This window comes from Haliotis rubra, unplaced genomic scaffold, assembly GCF_003918875.1.
Source record: "Haliotis rubra isolate DU_JTF1 unplaced genomic scaffold, ASM391887v1 Scf56, whole genome shotgun sequence".
Taxonomy (NCBI): domain Eukaryota; kingdom Metazoa; phylum Mollusca; class Gastropoda; order Lepetellida; family Haliotidae; genus Haliotis; species Haliotis rubra.
Window position 1 is genome coordinate 1,106,055 of NW_025767257.1, and position 18,945 is coordinate 1,124,999.

Consider the following 18,945-nt stretch of genomic DNA (forward strand, 5'->3'; position numbering starts at 1 on the left):
TATTGTGTTTCAGCTGGATGGACAGGAGATCCAAAATCGTCCAGCGAAATCTATTACAAGTAAGCTATATTTTCATACGAATACTTCGTAGGTGTTGCAAGTTGTGATGCTGTAAATAGTGCTCCGTGCACGTGTTTACACGTGTACAGAGTGCGGTGTGGAGACGCCACAAGCACTTCTCTTTCTCTGAACGTGATATATTCCAAGTTAAAACAATGAATTAACCAAAACTGGCCGTAAATAATTCGGAGTGAAACCAGCGAACAAAATATTATATTACGATTAACACGTGTATAAATAAAGTCAATACAAATTACAGAAAGGGCTTTTAAAATGGTACAAAATGGAGTGGCAGTATAAACTAGTGGCAAGATATGGCAGATACATTGTAACACAATAGTATAGTTGCTCGGACACAAGCTCTGGAGAGGTTAGGAACCTGATACAACAATGCTACTAAAATGTAAATGTTTACCCATACTTTTGTTTGTTCTAAATTTATTTTGACCCCCCATTCCCCCCTATCAAAATTACCATTTACAATTATATAACAATTTTCCATCCATAATTACCCTTGTTTTTAACCAAAAAAAACAAAGGGTGAAAGTCTGTGACAGGGGACTAGCAACAAGGCAAGGAAACCTACTAAAAACGAGGAACAGAATACTGAATTTCTTATGAGAAAGCATATTTTTATAAAATTGTTTGTGTGATTTATTTCGAGACGCTACACTCCTACAAACATATATCTTCTTCAGCAGAGAAAAATGTCACCTCTACGTGGATCTCGTTGTTATAATGGAAATTTTATTATAAATAATTCCTGTCATTTTTTTAAATCGGCATTTTCCTAATTTATGGCAGTAGAGTACAACGGGTAATACGTGAGATTTGGAATTCCTGTCTGAATTGCTCACATCGACATAACCAATAAGAAAAGGCGGTATAGTCCCCGAATCCTAACGGTCTAAGATCACACTTCCATCAGTGCATGTACACGGCATCAGTGAACGTCACATAAAATCCTATCATATATATAATTACATGCAATTACATATTTGCAGGGAGGTCGTGCTGCAACAAACGGCCAGTATAGCCGAGACGGGGGAGATCAACTGGCAGGTGATGTTGTGCAACCTTCTGGCTTGGCTCATCGTCTTGATTGTCTTAGCGAGAGGGATCAAATCGCTTGGAAAGGTATAACACTTATGGCAACATATTAAAATCGGCGTGAGCATGTTTATGGTACCTCGTGAACATGCAGAGAGAATAATTTTGCTTTTGGAATCACGTGTAAAGAATAATGAAACGTACATGTCCTTACGCCAAAAAAACCCATCTGACTCGGCATGTCCTCATTCCAGACACATCTATTTTCACTCTGCACTCGAGTACTTGTTGGGGTACAAACCAATACGCTGAACAGTTAAATCTATGTTTGTTTCTTATAACGTGTCCAAAACATGAGAACATGTTTCTTCTTGGTAGTTTCGGCTTTGGGAACTTTAAACGTGCTTAAACGTGGACTTTTTCGAGTTTTAAAGTATCTTCTAATACGAGGTTATTGTGTCAACGAAAAATATTCATTTGATATATTTCATTTTATAATGTATGGGTTTGATGCAATGTTTATTCTGTGTTCATGCAGTCCAAATTGTGTATATTATATGTTCAAGTATTTGCTTCTATGCTCTCGAGTTTTAGTCATGTACTTTATGTTGGTACATATTTCAGATTGTCCATTTAATTGTATATATTTTAGATCCATTTCATGTCATATATGTCGGGTTGTCGATTTCATGTGATGTATTTCAGGTAGTGTATTTCACTGCCACCTTCCCCTACATCCTCCTGACGGTCCTACTGATTCGAGGAGCGATGCTGGATGGAGCTATTGACGGAGTCACCTTCTACCTCACACCAAAATGGGACAGACTTGCGGATGCCACGGTAAGTCTTCAGGAAATGTTCATTCTGAATGTAGAGAGGGTGTGTATGAAAATATATTGGTCGTGTATTTTACAAATTTTAGATAAATGATACCTGGCAGTAACATATAAGCAATGTCGACACCTTACCAAATAGCAGTGTTCCCTTACTTGACGGGAGTATACGTTTACTGCTGACTACCTGCTCCCGTGCGGTGGGTGAGTATGGTTTTATCACCGTTTTTAGCAATATTCCAGCAATATCACGACGGGGGACACCAGAAACGGGCTTCACACATTGCACCCATATGAGGAATCGAACCAGGTCTTCGGCGTGAAGAGCGAACGCTTTAACCACTAGGCTAACACACACACACACACACACACACACACACACACACACACACACACACACACACACACACACACACACACAGAGAGACACACACACACACACACACACAGAGAGAGAGAGAGAGACACACACACACAGAGACACAGACAGACAGACACACACAGACACACACACACAGAGACATACACACACAGACACACAGAGACACACACACACACGCGTGGTGAACAAATATGACGAACTAACAATACATTCAAATGTTAAACGAAAATTAGGAAATCAACATCTTTAGACACGTATTGTCTATTGGATAGGGTACACATTCAACTTCAATTAAAAGACAAACTAAAGACAAAATAAGACAAAGTCTGTGGCACTAGGAATAACATACATGACATCCCAGTGATGGCACTTGGTAGAAATATAGGGTTTCTAGTACATGTTATACGGTAGAAACGGTATGTGACCCCAGGTAGAACTTATGGTTTCTGGTACACATCCCAAGGTGAGTGAGTTAAAATTTATCGTCACATCGGCAATATTTCAGCCATATCGTGATGAGAACAAATTTGACATTCACAACGAATATACAAGTCATGTATATTATATACACGTGTCGCCAAAGGACAGTGTTTATCAATCAAATCAATTTTTTTAAAAACACAAAATTTTATTAAATGAGAACTTAATATATTATTAAAAAGATCCCTCATAGTTGATGATTTAAAATAGTTATCCCTTGTGATGGTGTCTCCAGTATATGACTCTCGGTTGGAATATAGGTTCTGAGTATATGATTAGTTATAAAACACAATGAACATTCAACATTGATCCCACTTTAAGGTATGGAGCGACGCTGCTGTCCAGATCTTCTTCTCGCTAAGCGCCTGCCAAGGCGGCCTTGTAGCCATGTCAAGCTACAACAGATTCTCCAACAATGTTCTAAGGTATTTTTTTCCACATTTAGCCTCCAGTTTTATGTGTTAGAATGATATCAGGAGGGTCTGATTTCCCTGTTGGTTCTCTAAACGTGACCTCGATCATATTATACGTATATTCATTCTTAGCTTTTTCGATCACGAGCTTAAATTATTGACGTGTGCAAAATGTTCTTATACTCATTCTCTTGTACCAGCTTCCTGTTTTAAGTTACCTCATCTCCTGTGCCTAGGCCCTGAATAGTGCATTATGACCTGAGCTATTGATTCATGTGCGTTTGATCACATATGATACCCGTGAAGATCCGGGTTAGAATTAGTCTTCAGCAACCCATGCTTGTCGTAAGAGAGACTAACAGGATCGGGTGGTCAGGCCCGCTGACTTGGTTGACACATGTCACCGTTTCCCGATTGCGTAGATCGATGCTCATGGTGTTATTCACTGGATTATCTGGTCCAGACTCGATTATTTAGAGACCGCCGCAATATAGCTGGAATATTGCTGAGTGCGGCGTTAAACAACCAACCAACCAACCAGACAATCATATATGATCCTTTTCAAGAAAAAACAAAACCTTTAATTATTGGCATAAATGTCCCCAAGAACTTTCTCTCCAGTTAATGTTTTTCTGTTATAATATTCCACATATTGTTCGAACACCACTGCTTCATACTGAGGTTTGTACTTCTGTTTATGCAGAGATTCCATAATGATTCCGGTGATAAACTGCCTGACGAGCTTCTATGCTGGGTTCGTGGTGTTCTCGACGCTAGGCTACATGGCCAACATACGGGGTGTGCCTGTGGCCAATGTCACGACTGGAGGTAGGAGGAACGCTGAAATACAGCTCAGTAACAAGGAGGCACTGTAGGCAATCCTGCCATAAATACCATTCCTCAGTAATAGGGTATAATTCAATAATGTGAACAGTTTGAAGTTAAAGTTCTTGTGGGATACAGGATGATACTCGGTTATCTGATGTAATTAGACTTATGTTATTCATGTTACATACATATGTGTGTGTGTGTGTGTGTGTGTTTGTTGTTTTGTTTTGTGTGTGTGTCTGTGTTTTCATGTTCGTGTGTGTGTCTGTGTGTGTCTGTGTGTCTTCGAAATATGCAATTCCCAGTAAGTAGCATTGAGTTTCTAGATCACGGATCTCAAATGAAAAGTTCAATTGGTTAAAAACAAGCCTGTTGTTCCCTTGTTTACCATAATCATTCTGTTGAACACCTTCAAGGTGTGATGTTTACTTGATTTCCATACTCATCCTGTTGAACACCTTCACGGTGTGATGTTTACTCGATTCCCATACTCATCCTGTTGAACATCTTCGTCGTGTGATGTTTACTTGATTCCCATACTCATTTATTGAACACCTTCACGGTGTGATGTTTACTTGATTCCCATACTCATCCTGTTGAACACCTTCGTCGTGTGATGTTTACTTGATTCCCATACTCATTCTGTTGAACACCTTCACCATGTGATGTTTACTTGATTCCCATACTCATCCTGTTGAACACCTTCACAGTGTGATGTTTACTTGATTCCCATACTCATCCTGTTGAACACCTTCACCATGTGATGTTTACTTGATTTCCATACTCATCCTGTTGAACACCTTCACGGGGTGATGGTTACTTGATTCCCATATTCATCTATTGAACACCTTCACGGTGTGATGTTTACTTGATTCCCATACTCATCCTGTTGAACACCTTCACCGTGTGATATTTACTTGATTCCCATACTCATCCTGTTGAACACCTTCACCGTGTGATGTTTACTTGATTCCCATACTCATCCTGTTGAACACCTTCACCGTGTGATGTTTACTTGATTCCCATACTCATCCTGTTGAACACCTTCACCATGTGATGTTTACTTGATTCCCATACTCATCCTGTTGAACACCTTCACAGTGTGATGTTTACTTGATTCCCATACTCATCCTGTTGAACACCTTCACCATGTGATGTTTACTTGATTTCCATACTCATCCTGTTGAACACCTTCACGGGGTGATGGTTACTTGATTCCCATATTCATCTATTGAACACCTTCACGGTGTGATGTTTACTTGATTCCCATACTCATCCTGTTGAACACCTTCACCGTGTGATATTTACTTGATTCCCATACTCATCCTGTTGAACACCTTCACCGTGTGATGTTTACTTGATTCCCATACTCATCCTGTTGAACACCTTCACGATGTGATGTTTACTTGATTCCCATACTCATCCTGTTGAACACCTTCACCTTGTGATGTTTACTTGATTCCCATACTCATCCTGTTGAACACCTTGACGCTGTGATGTTTACTTGATTCCCATACTCATCCTGTTGAACACCTTCACGGTGTGATGTTTACTCGATTCCCATACTCATCCTGTTGAACACCTTCACCTTGTGATGTTCACTTGATTCCCATACTCATCCTGTTGAACACCTTCACCATGTGATGTTTACTCGATTCCCATACTCATCCTGTTGAACACCTTCACGGTGTGATGTTTACTTGATTTCCATACTCATCCTGTTGAACACCTTCAAGGTGTGATGTTTACTTGATTCCCATACTCATCCTGTTGAACACCTTCACGATGTGATGTTTACTCGATTCCCATACTCATCTTTACGGGTTTAATATGCCTACAGAAACAATATTTCAACTCTGAAAAGTACGCAAATATTACCTAAGTTGAATTGAAATAATTAAGACAAAATATACTTACCGCAGTGGATCTAACTGAGAATGATTGCGTCTTGGCCCATAAATAGAAACACTGAAAAGGAGACAATATGGCTCAGTAGGGCTCGGATACCTGAAAGTCTCACGTATAAACATAATACTTCTATCCTTGACAACGTCAGTTCCTGAGTAATGGGATATTAGTGCATTTTAACTGGGGATTACGTCGTTAACGACACAACAAATAGTCTGACTGCACCGATATCCAATTAGGTGCTAGACCATCTATTTTGGCGTTTCGACTGAAATGTGAACACGATGTTATTGCGAACAATAATAGGTTACTGAAAATAAGTCTTCAAGAAAACAGTTTGGCTAGTCCTATAAATGGCCTGTATTTTGGGCGATCTAAAAACCAAAAATGTAAGTAGATGAAAACAAAAGAAAATGTTAAACTTGAAAATCAAATTACCTCACACATGTAGATGCTTTTTACAAAATACCGTTTTCTTCTAGGAGCAGATTCTACTTTATTCGTTTGTTTATTTAAATGAGATATGTGTATAAATGAGAATTAGAAACTGTTGTACGCGTAATATTCTCCAGTTAAGCATTGCATTTTCAGAACCACACTGTAGGTGCATTGCATTACATTGCATCGAATTTTTGTATTATATAATGGTTGGTGTTAGGATGTGTCTTGGTGTATTTCAGGAACCGGCTTGGCTTTCATTGCCTATCCCGAGGCTCTGTCCAACATGCCCATCACCCCCTTATGGTCCATACTGTTCTTCCTCATGCTGTGCACCCTCGGTTTCAGTTCGCAAGTGAGTTATACCAGTCCATCCCGACGCTTATTGCACTGGGTTTTGACATTACTGCATTTTACTGTACACTGCACGTTCCAATTGCTTGTGTGGCACACGTGTTCTCCCTGATTAGGAGGAGTGTGTGTGGGGGGGGCGGCAGGAATGCAAACAGAACCAACTCTTTCTTGAAGACGAGATTGGTCTGAGAATGTTCTAGGATTTTGTTTTTAAAATATGCAATGTTCAAGTTGTTGTTTTCGCCGAGGGAAGAACATGTAAACTATTTCGGTCGGATGACGTTCTAAACTTCACTCCTTTCGATTCATTTTAACAATATTTACAAATGTGATCATATCACATGTTCAAACCTAGCGGCTTTAGGTCTCTATATTAATACCAACATTTCAAAGGTATCCGTAACTCATACTATTATATTTCGACAGGGCTTAACATTTCATTTCTCTACTTCGTAACCTCAAAATGACTTCTAAATTATCAGCAATATCATCTCAAATTTAACAATGCATAATTCGACCTTCGGCGTAGTTGTAAATTTTACTTCGACTATATAACTGATCCTGAAACCTTTTATCTCATAAAAACAAAAATAGTGTATGTGTTTCTATATAATGCCATTGGATTTATGCCAAGATTGGATTTGGGACTTATAAGTTATCAAGCTTACTTTCCTTTCAGTTTTCAATCGTTGAGACCATCATGACAGCCATGATCGATGAGTTCCCACAATATATAAGCACAACGAAGAGAAAACTGCTATTCCGATCCTGTGTCTGTTTGGGAGCATTCTTACTGGGCTTGCCAATCGTCACACAGGTAGGAGACAATGAAGGCTTGAGTATACATGTATCCCTTGTGGGGCATATCTTCAGATACATGTCTGCATATTGCATTCACCTGTTGTATCATCACCAGTTCCGTAACCTTTGTTCATGATGCATCTGAAGATGCCTGATATGAGATACCTGCTTTGAGAAAAAGATGTACACAATTTAGGATACAGTCGAACCACAATGTCTCGAACGTGGTTGAGACGAATTCTCGGTTGTGTCGAACTCATCCCACGGTCCCTTATATTTATCATTATTTTTACCCTGATGTCTCTAACTAGATGTGTCGAATTCCCGGTTGTGTCGAACTCATTTTAGGGTCCCCAAAGGCCCTAATTGGTACAAATTTACCCTTTTGTCTCGAACTGTCAAAAGTGGTTCTTGTAACTGAAAACTTCATGCTCATAAACGTTTTACAAAAGATCAAAGGTGACGATTAACAGATTCAACAATCGTGTTGGTACTTGGTTATTTCTCTGCTTACGGATGTGTCGAACACTCGGATAAGTCGAAGTTATGGTCATGTGATTTGCCTCTTTCCTAAGTCAACTACAACATTTATAAACCGACGCCCGAAATTAATTTCCAAACTACCTATTTGCCAGTTAAGCCTGTTAAGATAAGCAACCAGGTCTGAGCAAATACAGGTTGCCATCTCCGAATGTCGACCGGAATCGGGCGACTCGTACAGTATTTGTTGACAAGGGACAGACATATCTCCGTGTGGCGAGATGGTGCTTCTGTTTTCTCTAAAACCTCGAACATCGTGAAAACCAATTCCGATCAACGTATTATGGTACCATGTGCAATATATACAGTATATACATGTAGATAGTCCCATCAGTAATCACCCGGAAGGCCGGTTTTCCGCTATGTGCAAGGTAGCATATTCGTGTGATTTCGTTTTGATAACATAATATGAAATATGCATGAAACTGAAAAAGACACTTTCTCTACTTCTGTGATGAACTTTACACCAACAACTGATGACGTCTGTCCAATTTTGACGATGTCATTCCATCTTTCCGATTGGCTGCAAAGTATGTTTTTAAGAATTGTAAAGTTGCATCATATAGCCATCATGTGTAATATACTAAACGTTGGATCCTATTCATCTGTCTGGTAGAGAAGAACCTTTCTGTATCAGTATACAAAGCGTTGTATCTCCTATGAGCGTCCTGATTGGAATGCATCTGTTTAGTTGTATAGTAGATAATGTCTGTTTAATTGTAGAAAGGATCCTATCTGTTTGATTTATGGACGGGTCCTATCTAATCATGTCCGTTTAATTGTAAAATGGATTTGTGTATTTATTCGCAAATCTAGGCCTGTTTAATGTTGAGATGGTTTTGTCTGTTTCAAATGTAGAGTGGGCCCTACCTCCTGGATCTCGTGGACTCCTATATCCTCGGCTTCCCGACTCTTTTCATTGCATTGTTCGAGTTGATTGCCATATCCTACATTTACGGTGAGTGCACTGCTTGTAAATTCCGGTTGTTGGTTTGAATTTAAATGTATTTATAAAACCTTTTGCCAATGTAAATAGATGAGGCGCTGTTTATCATTACTGAGCATGTGCACCGTTTATCATTACTGAGTAGCATGTGCACCGTTACTGGCTGACTTACATCCCAAGGCAATAAAGCAATATTTAGCAATCAATGTATTGCCCTTTTTCCAAAGATCGTAAAGATCAAATTACCATATACTTGAGCATAGCATATTTTCACTGTCTCTGTGTTAAACCTTGTTCGATATATTTTCACTAAACCAGTAAAAGTCCGTTGTATAGCGTTATGGAAAAAATGGATTGTCCGAGAATGTTTCAGCAATAAATGGATCACAGTGATTAAATTATATCTTCTTTCGACAGTAAAAGGATGATACGAAGGGAGAACAGCTTCAGGAGTCTCTTATTCTGCCCTACATCTGTTAATTCAGTTGTAGGATGATAGGCAACATTTGTCATCTTATTTTAGAGCTTTTACTCCCACGTAATTATAACCACCAAGAAAGTGTATTAAGTTCAACGTACTGGTTATTGTGTATTTTTCTGTCATTACGATTTTGCTTTGTACAATAATAATTACCAATTGTCACATATGAAACCAAATACTACATTTGACGTTTAAGTTAATGGTGGCGAAGAAATAAAACGTAAACAGTACTCCAAAAATATCTTGGTTATTACAATCATAAATAAATGGAGAAAAGCATTTCCATTGTCATAAGAAGTATAAACAGCAGATTTAGATTGTGCAGTTCCAAAAGCATCTTCTGTCTTTCTTTCTACAGGCCTGTAGTACAATACATTTACAAAATAATAATTACATGCACATGTAATACACATGAAGAAGAGAAAATAATCAAGGGTAGCTTACATTGTGTTCTGAGATATATTCTGTTCTAAACAACATGGCATAGTAAGCAAACATGTTTTGAAGTTTGTATGTTTTTGTTATGTAACGATGTTGAGAATTTATGACGGTTTGGATGGACAAAAGAGTATCTCTTAATATACAACCTTCTCGGGGAATTATACGCAGGGCAGGGCAAATCAAAAGAAAATGATATTCTTCTTCCATTTGGTTAAGATCACATATTCTTTTTTGACAATTTTAAATCTTCCACTTTCAATAAATAAATCATGTGAAGAACATCTCAGTCTACTTAACGCTATCCTATGTTTGTTTACGTTTACACATGAATGATAAATTTATGCGTCAAAAGTACAATTAAACATCTTATAATACAAACATTTGCTTAAAAGTGATATATAAACATACTGATCGTTCCACACAAAACCAAAACCCTTTGAGAATCGAAAATTTCTAAAAGAAGAAACCCAATTTGTCCATTTTTATCGAATTACATCATTATATTGTAACATTTCTTTGGTAGCCTATAAGAAGGCATCTTCAATAGTTTTAACCACTCTCTTATTTCTCTGATTTTTGTAAATATGCGCATCGGATATTTACCACACCATACACCATTATATCCATCGTATTGATTTAACACCAAGAAACCTTTTACATGCTTTCAATTGAACTCTTTCGATATCATTGTAATAATTCAAACCCCAGATTTCAGCTCCATACAATAAAACTGAACATGTATCATGAACATGCGTTTTAGAATCACTATCAAAAGTGATGATAGCAGGTGTAGCGTATCATCCTCCATCGATGACATCAGATATGCAGTTTTGCCACCGATGCGATCAGTTTGGAAATGTCATCTCATATTTCTGCCATAAAATGTTTGAAATATTTATTTGGGCCTCGGATGTTGTCACTTTGATCAAACGACTTTTAAGCAAAAGCCGATGACGATGTCAAAGAACGGGCGTGCTTGACTGTACCTCAAACGTTGTGAAAAGCAGACACCGAAGGATTATTGTTCGATCTAATCGTTTGTACATAAGGCCCTACGTCTGTGGAAACGCTCTGCTTGTGGAATACGTTAAATGGGTCGGACTTCATTCTTGGCATCGATGCTTGATTTGGGTGTTTGCTGTAGTTGAGTGTTGAGGAAGACGGCAGAGGGGGAGACGGCAGAGGGGGAGACATTGGCGCCACGATCTCCACTCGTTTGTGGTTTTAATTTTGCAAGTACGATTTGAAGAGAAATAAATTAGTGCTACTTGTTTTCTGTTGTAGTTGTATATATATCATGTACATCAACAAACAAGTTTCAGGAATTAAAGTTCGACTGAAAAACCCCATTCAATCAGTCAGTCAAGTTCTGTCGTCTACACGTAGCACCGTAATACATAATTTCTGTCACAGCTTTCAGATACAATATTCCATTAACTCTTGCAAATATCCAAAACTCTATCATCTATTTTGTCTGCCAAAAGACAAGAGCACATTCAGAAAACAAGGACATGACAAGTTGGTGAAACATAGGCGTGAGCTGAAAAGACCACACTTGTGATGTTTCCGGTTTTCATGGTCAAAGTATTAACGTGAACACTACAGGGGCTTGTAACGCTAAAAACTGCCATCAAGGTATATACTGTCACTGACGGGGTCTTAGAACCATATTAAGACCCCGTCAGTGACAGTATATACCTTGATGGCAGTTTTTAGCGTTACAAGCCTCTGTGATGAACACGAGGCAACCGTCTCAGTGTTTGCTTCAACAGTCTTGGTGAGGTCATCAGGTGTTTCTCCTCTACTTCAGGTTACAGCAGCTTCGCCAAGGATGTGGAGGCCATGGTCGGGAGAAAGCCCTACATTTACTTCACCGTGTGCTGGTTGGTTATATCGCCACTGCTCATTCTGGTTGGTTGTTTTCATCTTACCAGGATAGTGAAATTTCTATTGCAACATGGTACATGTTGTTTGTTTTTGTGTGTCTTTTGTTTCCACACTCGGCAACAATCCAGTGATTTACACCATGAGGATAGGATGGCATGCAGCAACTGAGTCAGTGAGCCTGACCATCCGATCTTGTTAGTCGCCTGTTATAAGCATGAGTTTCTGATCAGGGACGTCCCGGGTCCACGATGTATGTTGTGCATGGGGGATTATGTCCAAGATGGGGACATGTACTGATAATACTAGAGATATTTGTCAGAAAGAATTTACTCTGTATTTAAACTAGTTTCTTTATACCAATAATCGATCGCCAAGCTGTCGAATATACTTTTTTTCTATAATTTGTGAGGTTAGATGAAACGCGGTTTTAGACTTGACTTCGGCGATTATATGACTCTGGAATGTGGGTTCGAATCCCGGATGGGACTCAACAGTAAAAAAGTACTATAATATGCACTTTACTGACAAATTATAATCGCAGTGATAACACTTACTAGATTTCTAGAATTTGCTTGTCGTTGTGCTTGTCACTCTTCTAACGGCACCGCCTTATGCTGGGTCTCTCGCAAAATACATTTTTCGCTATCACGACGTACAAACATACGTTTTATGATTGCATTACATTGTCTAAGATATTGTATATTGCTTGCAGGGGGTGATTGTTTTTAAAGGCATCCAGTATGAGCCTCTAACAGCTAAAGGAGAACCAGTATTTGCGGAGGTGATTGGCTGGTTCATTGCCATGTCTCCAGTAGCCATCATTGTCATAGCATTCCTGTGGTATACATGTCCAAGTGGCCTTTGGCAGGTAGGAAATATTGTTTATCTATGGGACAAAGTTCAACAGCTTTTAGGATACCTTCTGGTTTTAATAAGAATTTTGTTTCTTTACAATGCAGATGAAGTGAACTTGACTTGGGTTAATTGACAGTTCTGGCAATATTGATCATACGTAATGAAACCATTTTCTAGAACACAATGTGAGTAGATTACGTCAGCTTTCATAAAAACACCTTTCATCTGAACTGGATGTGGCGAGAGGACCCAAGCCCTTCTTCCTACAACCGGGTTCACGAAGATATTATGTTTTAGTAGCGTGTACCAAATGATGTAAGTAGAATAAGTCGATGTAGATGATGTTTTGAAGGTTCTACGTTAGCTGGCATTGTGTCAACTTCCATATCAAGCATGACATTCTGTATGTATCTACAGAGGCTCCTGGAACTGAACATGCATACAGACGAATGGAGACAGCGACGCAACTTGAGCACCTTCACACACCTTCACGTGCCGACAGCGGGAAGAACTAACCTTGGTTTTACGACTGAATCTGAGCCGGCGAATGGGAGATACAGCATGGATGAAAAACCATCACTATCTAAAGATGGCGGCACTGACTCAAACATCGGTCACCAAGATAGCGGTTATGTCCCTTACTTCGTGGACCCAGACAAATTCCTGGCGGGACATGAGAGACAAAGTACTTACGAGGAAGAGTCAACCAAGTTTTAGACATCATAAGGTTGATGTGATTCTATATTGTCGCTTAACAGTAAACAGTTACATGTGGGCTTGCTATGCAGCTATCAAATGTCATGTAATAGGGTGTCTTTTCAAACAGTTAAACCTTTTTAGTGAAACTTAAATACACAACGTTATACATTACCTCATTATTTTCCTGTAATAATAACAGTGGGGTGTATGATTACATTTCGGAGCTTTGCCCTTATATTCAACAGTAAGTTTGTTATATTCAATCTTTCGTATGACCGAAATGCAAGACAAAACGGCATTTTGTCGCCCAGATACCAGAGATTAAATTAAAGAGGAGCCCAACTCAAGTCTAGAATAATTGAGTACGTCTAGATTGCCTCAGCTCCTGAAATTATGAATTGATCTCGATTTCTTTTGGAAGTTATATATTTTGCTTTGTAGGCATGTATTTTAAAGTAAGACAACGGTATTTCTGGGACTAAATGGCAGTCAAGCTCAAGGTTCATCATCAGATATATTGGGATCAACAATGTACAGCGTCATATACACTACATAAAACTATATTTAGAATGTATACTATAGAATGTAGGTGTTTGTGGTATATTTACACAAAGTACATGGTCATAAAGGGTTCATTTAGAATTGTAGATGTAGATCTGTAAAGCGGATTCTGTCTTAAATTAAACTATAAGTAATAATAACAAAGCTTGTCCCACATTCATAGGAGTTCATTGTACAATTCTGGAGCATGTGTTTATATATCTGGTAATTAATCAAGTTGATGCCTGATTACAAAACATTGATGACTCACGTTCACAAATGGCACACATTACACAGGTAAATGTCTCACGTTCACAAATGGCACACATTACACAGGGAAATGTCTCACGTTCACAAATGGCACACATTACACAGGGAAATGTCTCACGTTCATATATAACACTAACTACACAGGTACAATGTTTCACCTTCACACGTGACACTAATTACACTGGTACAATGTTTCACCTTCACACATGACACTAATTACACTGGTACAATGTTTCACCTTCACACATGACACTAATTACACTGGTACAATGTTTCACCTTCACACATGACACTAATTACACTGGTACAATGTTTCACCTTCACACATGACACTAATTACACTGGTACAATGTTTCACCTTCACACATGACACTAAGTACACTGGTACAATGTTTCACCTTCACACATGACACTAATTACACTGGTAGACTTAAGACTAGAGAATGGCACCAGATTGCGTCTACATTCACATTGACCCCTTATTTCGTTAATACATGGCCTCTCCCTCTCAGTCTATATGTCAGCTTAACCTGATGTACGGGTTGTAATATGGTACACACAATAACAAGGCAATGGTACCTCAATGAATGAACGAAAGAACAGTTCAGGACTTAAGTGATAATAGTATTCAGGGGCAGTGGTGTAGCCTAGTGGTTAAAGCGTTTGCTCGTCACGCCGAAGACCCGGGTTCGATTCCCCACGTGGGTACAATGTGGGAAGCCCATTTCTGGTGTTCCCCGCCGCTATATAACTGGAATATTGCTAAAGCGGCGTAAAACCTCACTCACTGATAATAGCATTCAAAGTGAACATCGGACGTTGGTAATAAATATTTTTCTACACAGTACAAAATAAATATTTCATCCGACAAGGTTTTTTTCGAAACGTCTTTATTGTATGTTTCACTCAATCTTTTCTGTACAATAGTTCGAGTTAATCATCAGCTTGGATGAAAAGATACATTGCTCTTTCTTGATGGTGGCCTTGCAGTTGAACGGTTCTCTCGTCAGAAAACTACCTTGCTGACAGTTCACAATAGATCAAAACCTGATCACATGCATAGCCTCGCGTGATATATTCTCTATGCTTGTGTCGGGGTTTGTTTGGGAGGGACTGGGATATTTTATCATAATTGTTATCCATCAGTTATTGTTGTGCCATCCTTGCAACAGTTGTACTCGAAGGTCACACGTTAATCAGCATTTGGTTGTAACCGTCTCATTGTTCATTGTTTCAATCCATACACAGATTTATTGTACATGTGAGATTCAACATAAGAAAGGTGATAAAAATGTTTTTCAAAGAATATGTGTCGTAGTGACTTCATTCATTCCGTTGCATTACCGAGGTGTAACGGTTGTTGGTATTATGTGATAAGGTGTATCAGCAGTTACTACGCTACAGATTTCAATGCTGACTGCATGTTGACCATGTTAGTTTCCCGAATGGTTATTTTATGGGTGAAAGAGTTATTTACATTTGCGTGTATCCTGCTGGGGTACGAAGTTGAATCTGACTTTGATATGAATTCACATGCTCGATAATAGAAACATTCTGAAACTCGTTTCAACAATTTAAATGACACATACACACTTGTGTCATAATCTCAAAACATGTTCTAAAGAGCTGGACAGTAGAGTTTAATGGGAACATTCAGGTCGATCCCCACCCATGGAGACATCTAACCAGCGTAAACGTTCCATAGATTCCACGATACTGTTGTGCGACCATCTTGGCTTTCTCATCGTGCTAGTTGTGTTATCCAAGGGATACTGGATAATATTATTTGTTTGAAAACAAGTATTAAATTGGTTTCCGAATGTGGCAGATTTATACACCATAACATTTCCTGTTTTATATTTTCGTGATATGTATTTCTACGAAAGAGTAGGCCACTCGGGGTCCCCCCAAACGATGATCTGTGCATGCGGCATGTGTGAAACTGATTCCTTACTGCATCATCCTTAACGGGAAGGAGATGTCGTAACAGCGGAAACAAACCAATGACGTTTTACAGAAATTCATGCCAGCAGTCCCAATTGGAAAAATGTCTTTGGCACGTAGCTATTGGTGTAATATACTTCAGTGATCTCGAACTGACGTTGGCAGCAAGGGCCAAGCATACAACGGAAGCAGTTTCAAACTTTTCAGTCCTCAGGGTCGGATGCGAGTATATTGACGGAGAGATGAACCCTTGCTTGTCAGATGCATCCATGAAGTTCACGCTTTTGGAAGCTGTTGTGTGGTCATGGGGACTAGTGGTAATAGGAAAGGTGACATGTCATCCGGGTAACGCCTGAACACCCAAAGTTACAGGGATGTCATCCTGCCACCAGCTGTCCTTCCCTCAGTCAGAACATTGCCACAAGAGACACTCTTATAGTAGAAAATTGCCTTTTTGTAACATAAATAATTGTGACTAACGATTTTAATTCTAGTTAATGTAGAGTTGGGGGGTTTAAACTGTAGTTGATATTACTTCTGTAGGTCATATAACTGGTTTCTTCATTTTGTCATGGTGTTTTAGGGGAAATGTATGAATACTCCAAAATCTATCACTGGATGGTTGACAGTTATCGTCAAACAAATGTCAGATGTTAAAACCTTCTAAATTCTTTTAAATCATGCCCAGATTATACTCGAAATTGATCCGTTTCTTCTTACTCCCTAGTAAGAAATGCAACCCACTAACCGTAGACATTCTTATCCCTAATGACGGACGAGTGCCAGACCCTGAGGTATTTCAGACCGAATACCGAGTGTTCTGATAAATCTTAAACCTAGAAGTCATTTAAAACATAAAACTTTATGTATTATAACTCTGGTTAATTACTTTGAGGAAGGTTTGATGTGGTGGTGGTGGAATTGGGTTTAACGTCCTGCTTGAGAAGTTATCAAGCTTGTTCGATAACATTCTGAATCCTAACGAGAAAGTTCGTCTAACTTCGTACACATACGATTGTATTCCCCTTTCTGGTGCAAGTAGGGCTTTGGGGATTGGTCTTGTACCTATATTTGCGAAGCTTCTCTCATTTCCAGACACCTAAGACGTTATACTTGCAGAGCATTTCACATCCTTCCAGAAATAGTCGCATAAGACCTGGGTGTCATTCGTGGATATTTGTTCTTGAAATGCCAAGCTTAAGTACATGGCAAGTACTCCTGAACAACTCTTACTTGTGATACAGTATCACAATCCCGTTGATAGGTCAGTGTGTTCCAGCACTAAGCAGATTAGCCGATCAGAGGTTTTTATCTAAAAGAAATTGACATTATCTAAAGCAATGTCGATTTCAAGACATTGCTGGCATCAGCATAACGCCATACAACATGCCACACTATGCATCACGTTTTACTGGTGTTAAATCATCCGTTACACTTACAAATGGCAAGTGTGAAGTAAGAAGCACGTTATACAGTTCGGCTCTCTCTAGATTTAAATATTCCCATATTCCATAAAACGCATAAAGCTTAGTAGATTGAAAGTGCATTTCAAAGAGTGCATTTCACCATTGTTATACACATCTACCACCTGGCTGCACAGCGTAACGTATTACCAGCTGATGAAGGGTCACGCAAACAAATGGGACTCCTGGTACATTAGAGCTACACATGGGCAGTTACTCTAGCAAGCTAGAACTATATGTATTCAGGCTACCATTATTATCCCCCGCCAAGAAGTGAGGGGGATATGGGTTTGAGCTTAGTCCGTCCGTCCGTCCGAGATGAAGGGGCCAGATTTTCTCAGAAACCGTTATAAATAGGGAAAACATATTTGATATGTGTTTCAGAACATAAATGCCTTCATGGAGATCGAAAACGGAAACTGTGTTACGATTCTTTAGTTATGGCCCTTGCCGTGCGTTTCTTGACTTTGTGCACGTTATCTCCAATGGAAACAGATGTTCTCAGTAACTGTTATAGATAGGGGAACCGACTGTGGTACATGAGCTTTCAGGACATGGATGTCGTGGAGGAGTTAAACAACAGGAACCGCGCACATTGGGCGTGGGATATTGATGACCATGTCTTCTTGTGTTTGCTTACTTGTAGTTATGCAATGTCTACAAATTGGTTTCAGCTAATTACAATGTGTACTCCTAAATCGGGATATTAACTATCCCAAAACACGCTCGCTTGAAACACTCTATATCTACTTGCGTTGCGACTTTTAATTTACAATATCTCAGCTTACATCAAGAGTCACGACACCTATCTTACATATGCACAAAATATATTTACTTGAGTCTCGACATGTTATTTACAATATCCCCACTGGCATCAAGAGTCACGGCACACATCTTACACATACGCGATATATTTACTTGTGTCACACCATGTTATTTACTATATCTCTACTGGCATCGAGAGTCACGGGACATATCTTTGATGAGAGTGGTTTCCCTTAGATTGTGCTCCATACTGACAGACGGACACCTTGAATGTCATTTCACTGAATTTCTCTCGGTTCCTGTCACGTAAATCATTTCCGATACTCAAGTTAAAAAGTCTGTTAAATGTCTTAAACGTCAGCAGTGTTGAATTATTCTCACCCTTGACACTGTTGAAACAAATAATTACTTTACTTTACGTCGTCCATGAAATATCTCCACGTTTCATCAGAAGATATTTAACTAAATCAATACTTCCGTTATCAATAAACACAGGCAAAAATTCTATCTTCTTATTTCTGAAATCTGGAATCAGTTAATTTTGTTCAATTTGTCTTTAAAATTTTT

General features: G+C 39.0%; 1 protein-coding gene across 3 annotated transcripts in view; it reads left to right on the forward strand.

Moving 5' to 3' along the window:
* The window catches only part of LOC124254015 (sodium- and chloride-dependent glycine transporter 2-like), a 34,038-nt gene extending 18,526 nt beyond the window's left edge, over window positions 1-15,512 (forward strand). For all 3 annotated transcript variants that reach the window (XM_046687877.1, XM_046687876.1, XM_046687878.1), the window contains exons 6-16: window positions 14-59; window positions 1,065-1,197; window positions 1,816-1,950; window positions 3,127-3,230; window positions 3,922-4,046; window positions 6,635-6,747; window positions 7,426-7,563; window positions 8,946-9,045; window positions 11,766-11,866; window positions 12,555-12,710; window positions 13,115-15,512. In XM_046687877.1, the coding sequence (XP_046543833.1) occupies window positions 14-59; window positions 1,065-1,197; window positions 1,816-1,950; window positions 3,127-3,230; window positions 3,922-4,046; window positions 6,635-6,747; window positions 7,426-7,563; window positions 8,946-9,045; window positions 11,766-11,866; window positions 12,555-12,710; window positions 13,115-13,414 (1,451 nt within the window). In that variant the 3' untranslated portion in view covers window positions 13,415-15,512. The remainder of the gene's footprint in view (window positions 1-13; window positions 60-1,064; window positions 1,198-1,815; window positions 1,951-3,126; window positions 3,231-3,921; window positions 4,047-6,634; window positions 6,748-7,425; window positions 7,564-8,945; window positions 9,046-11,765; window positions 11,867-12,554; window positions 12,711-13,114) is intronic.
* Window positions 15,513-18,945: the final 3,433 nt, after the last annotated feature.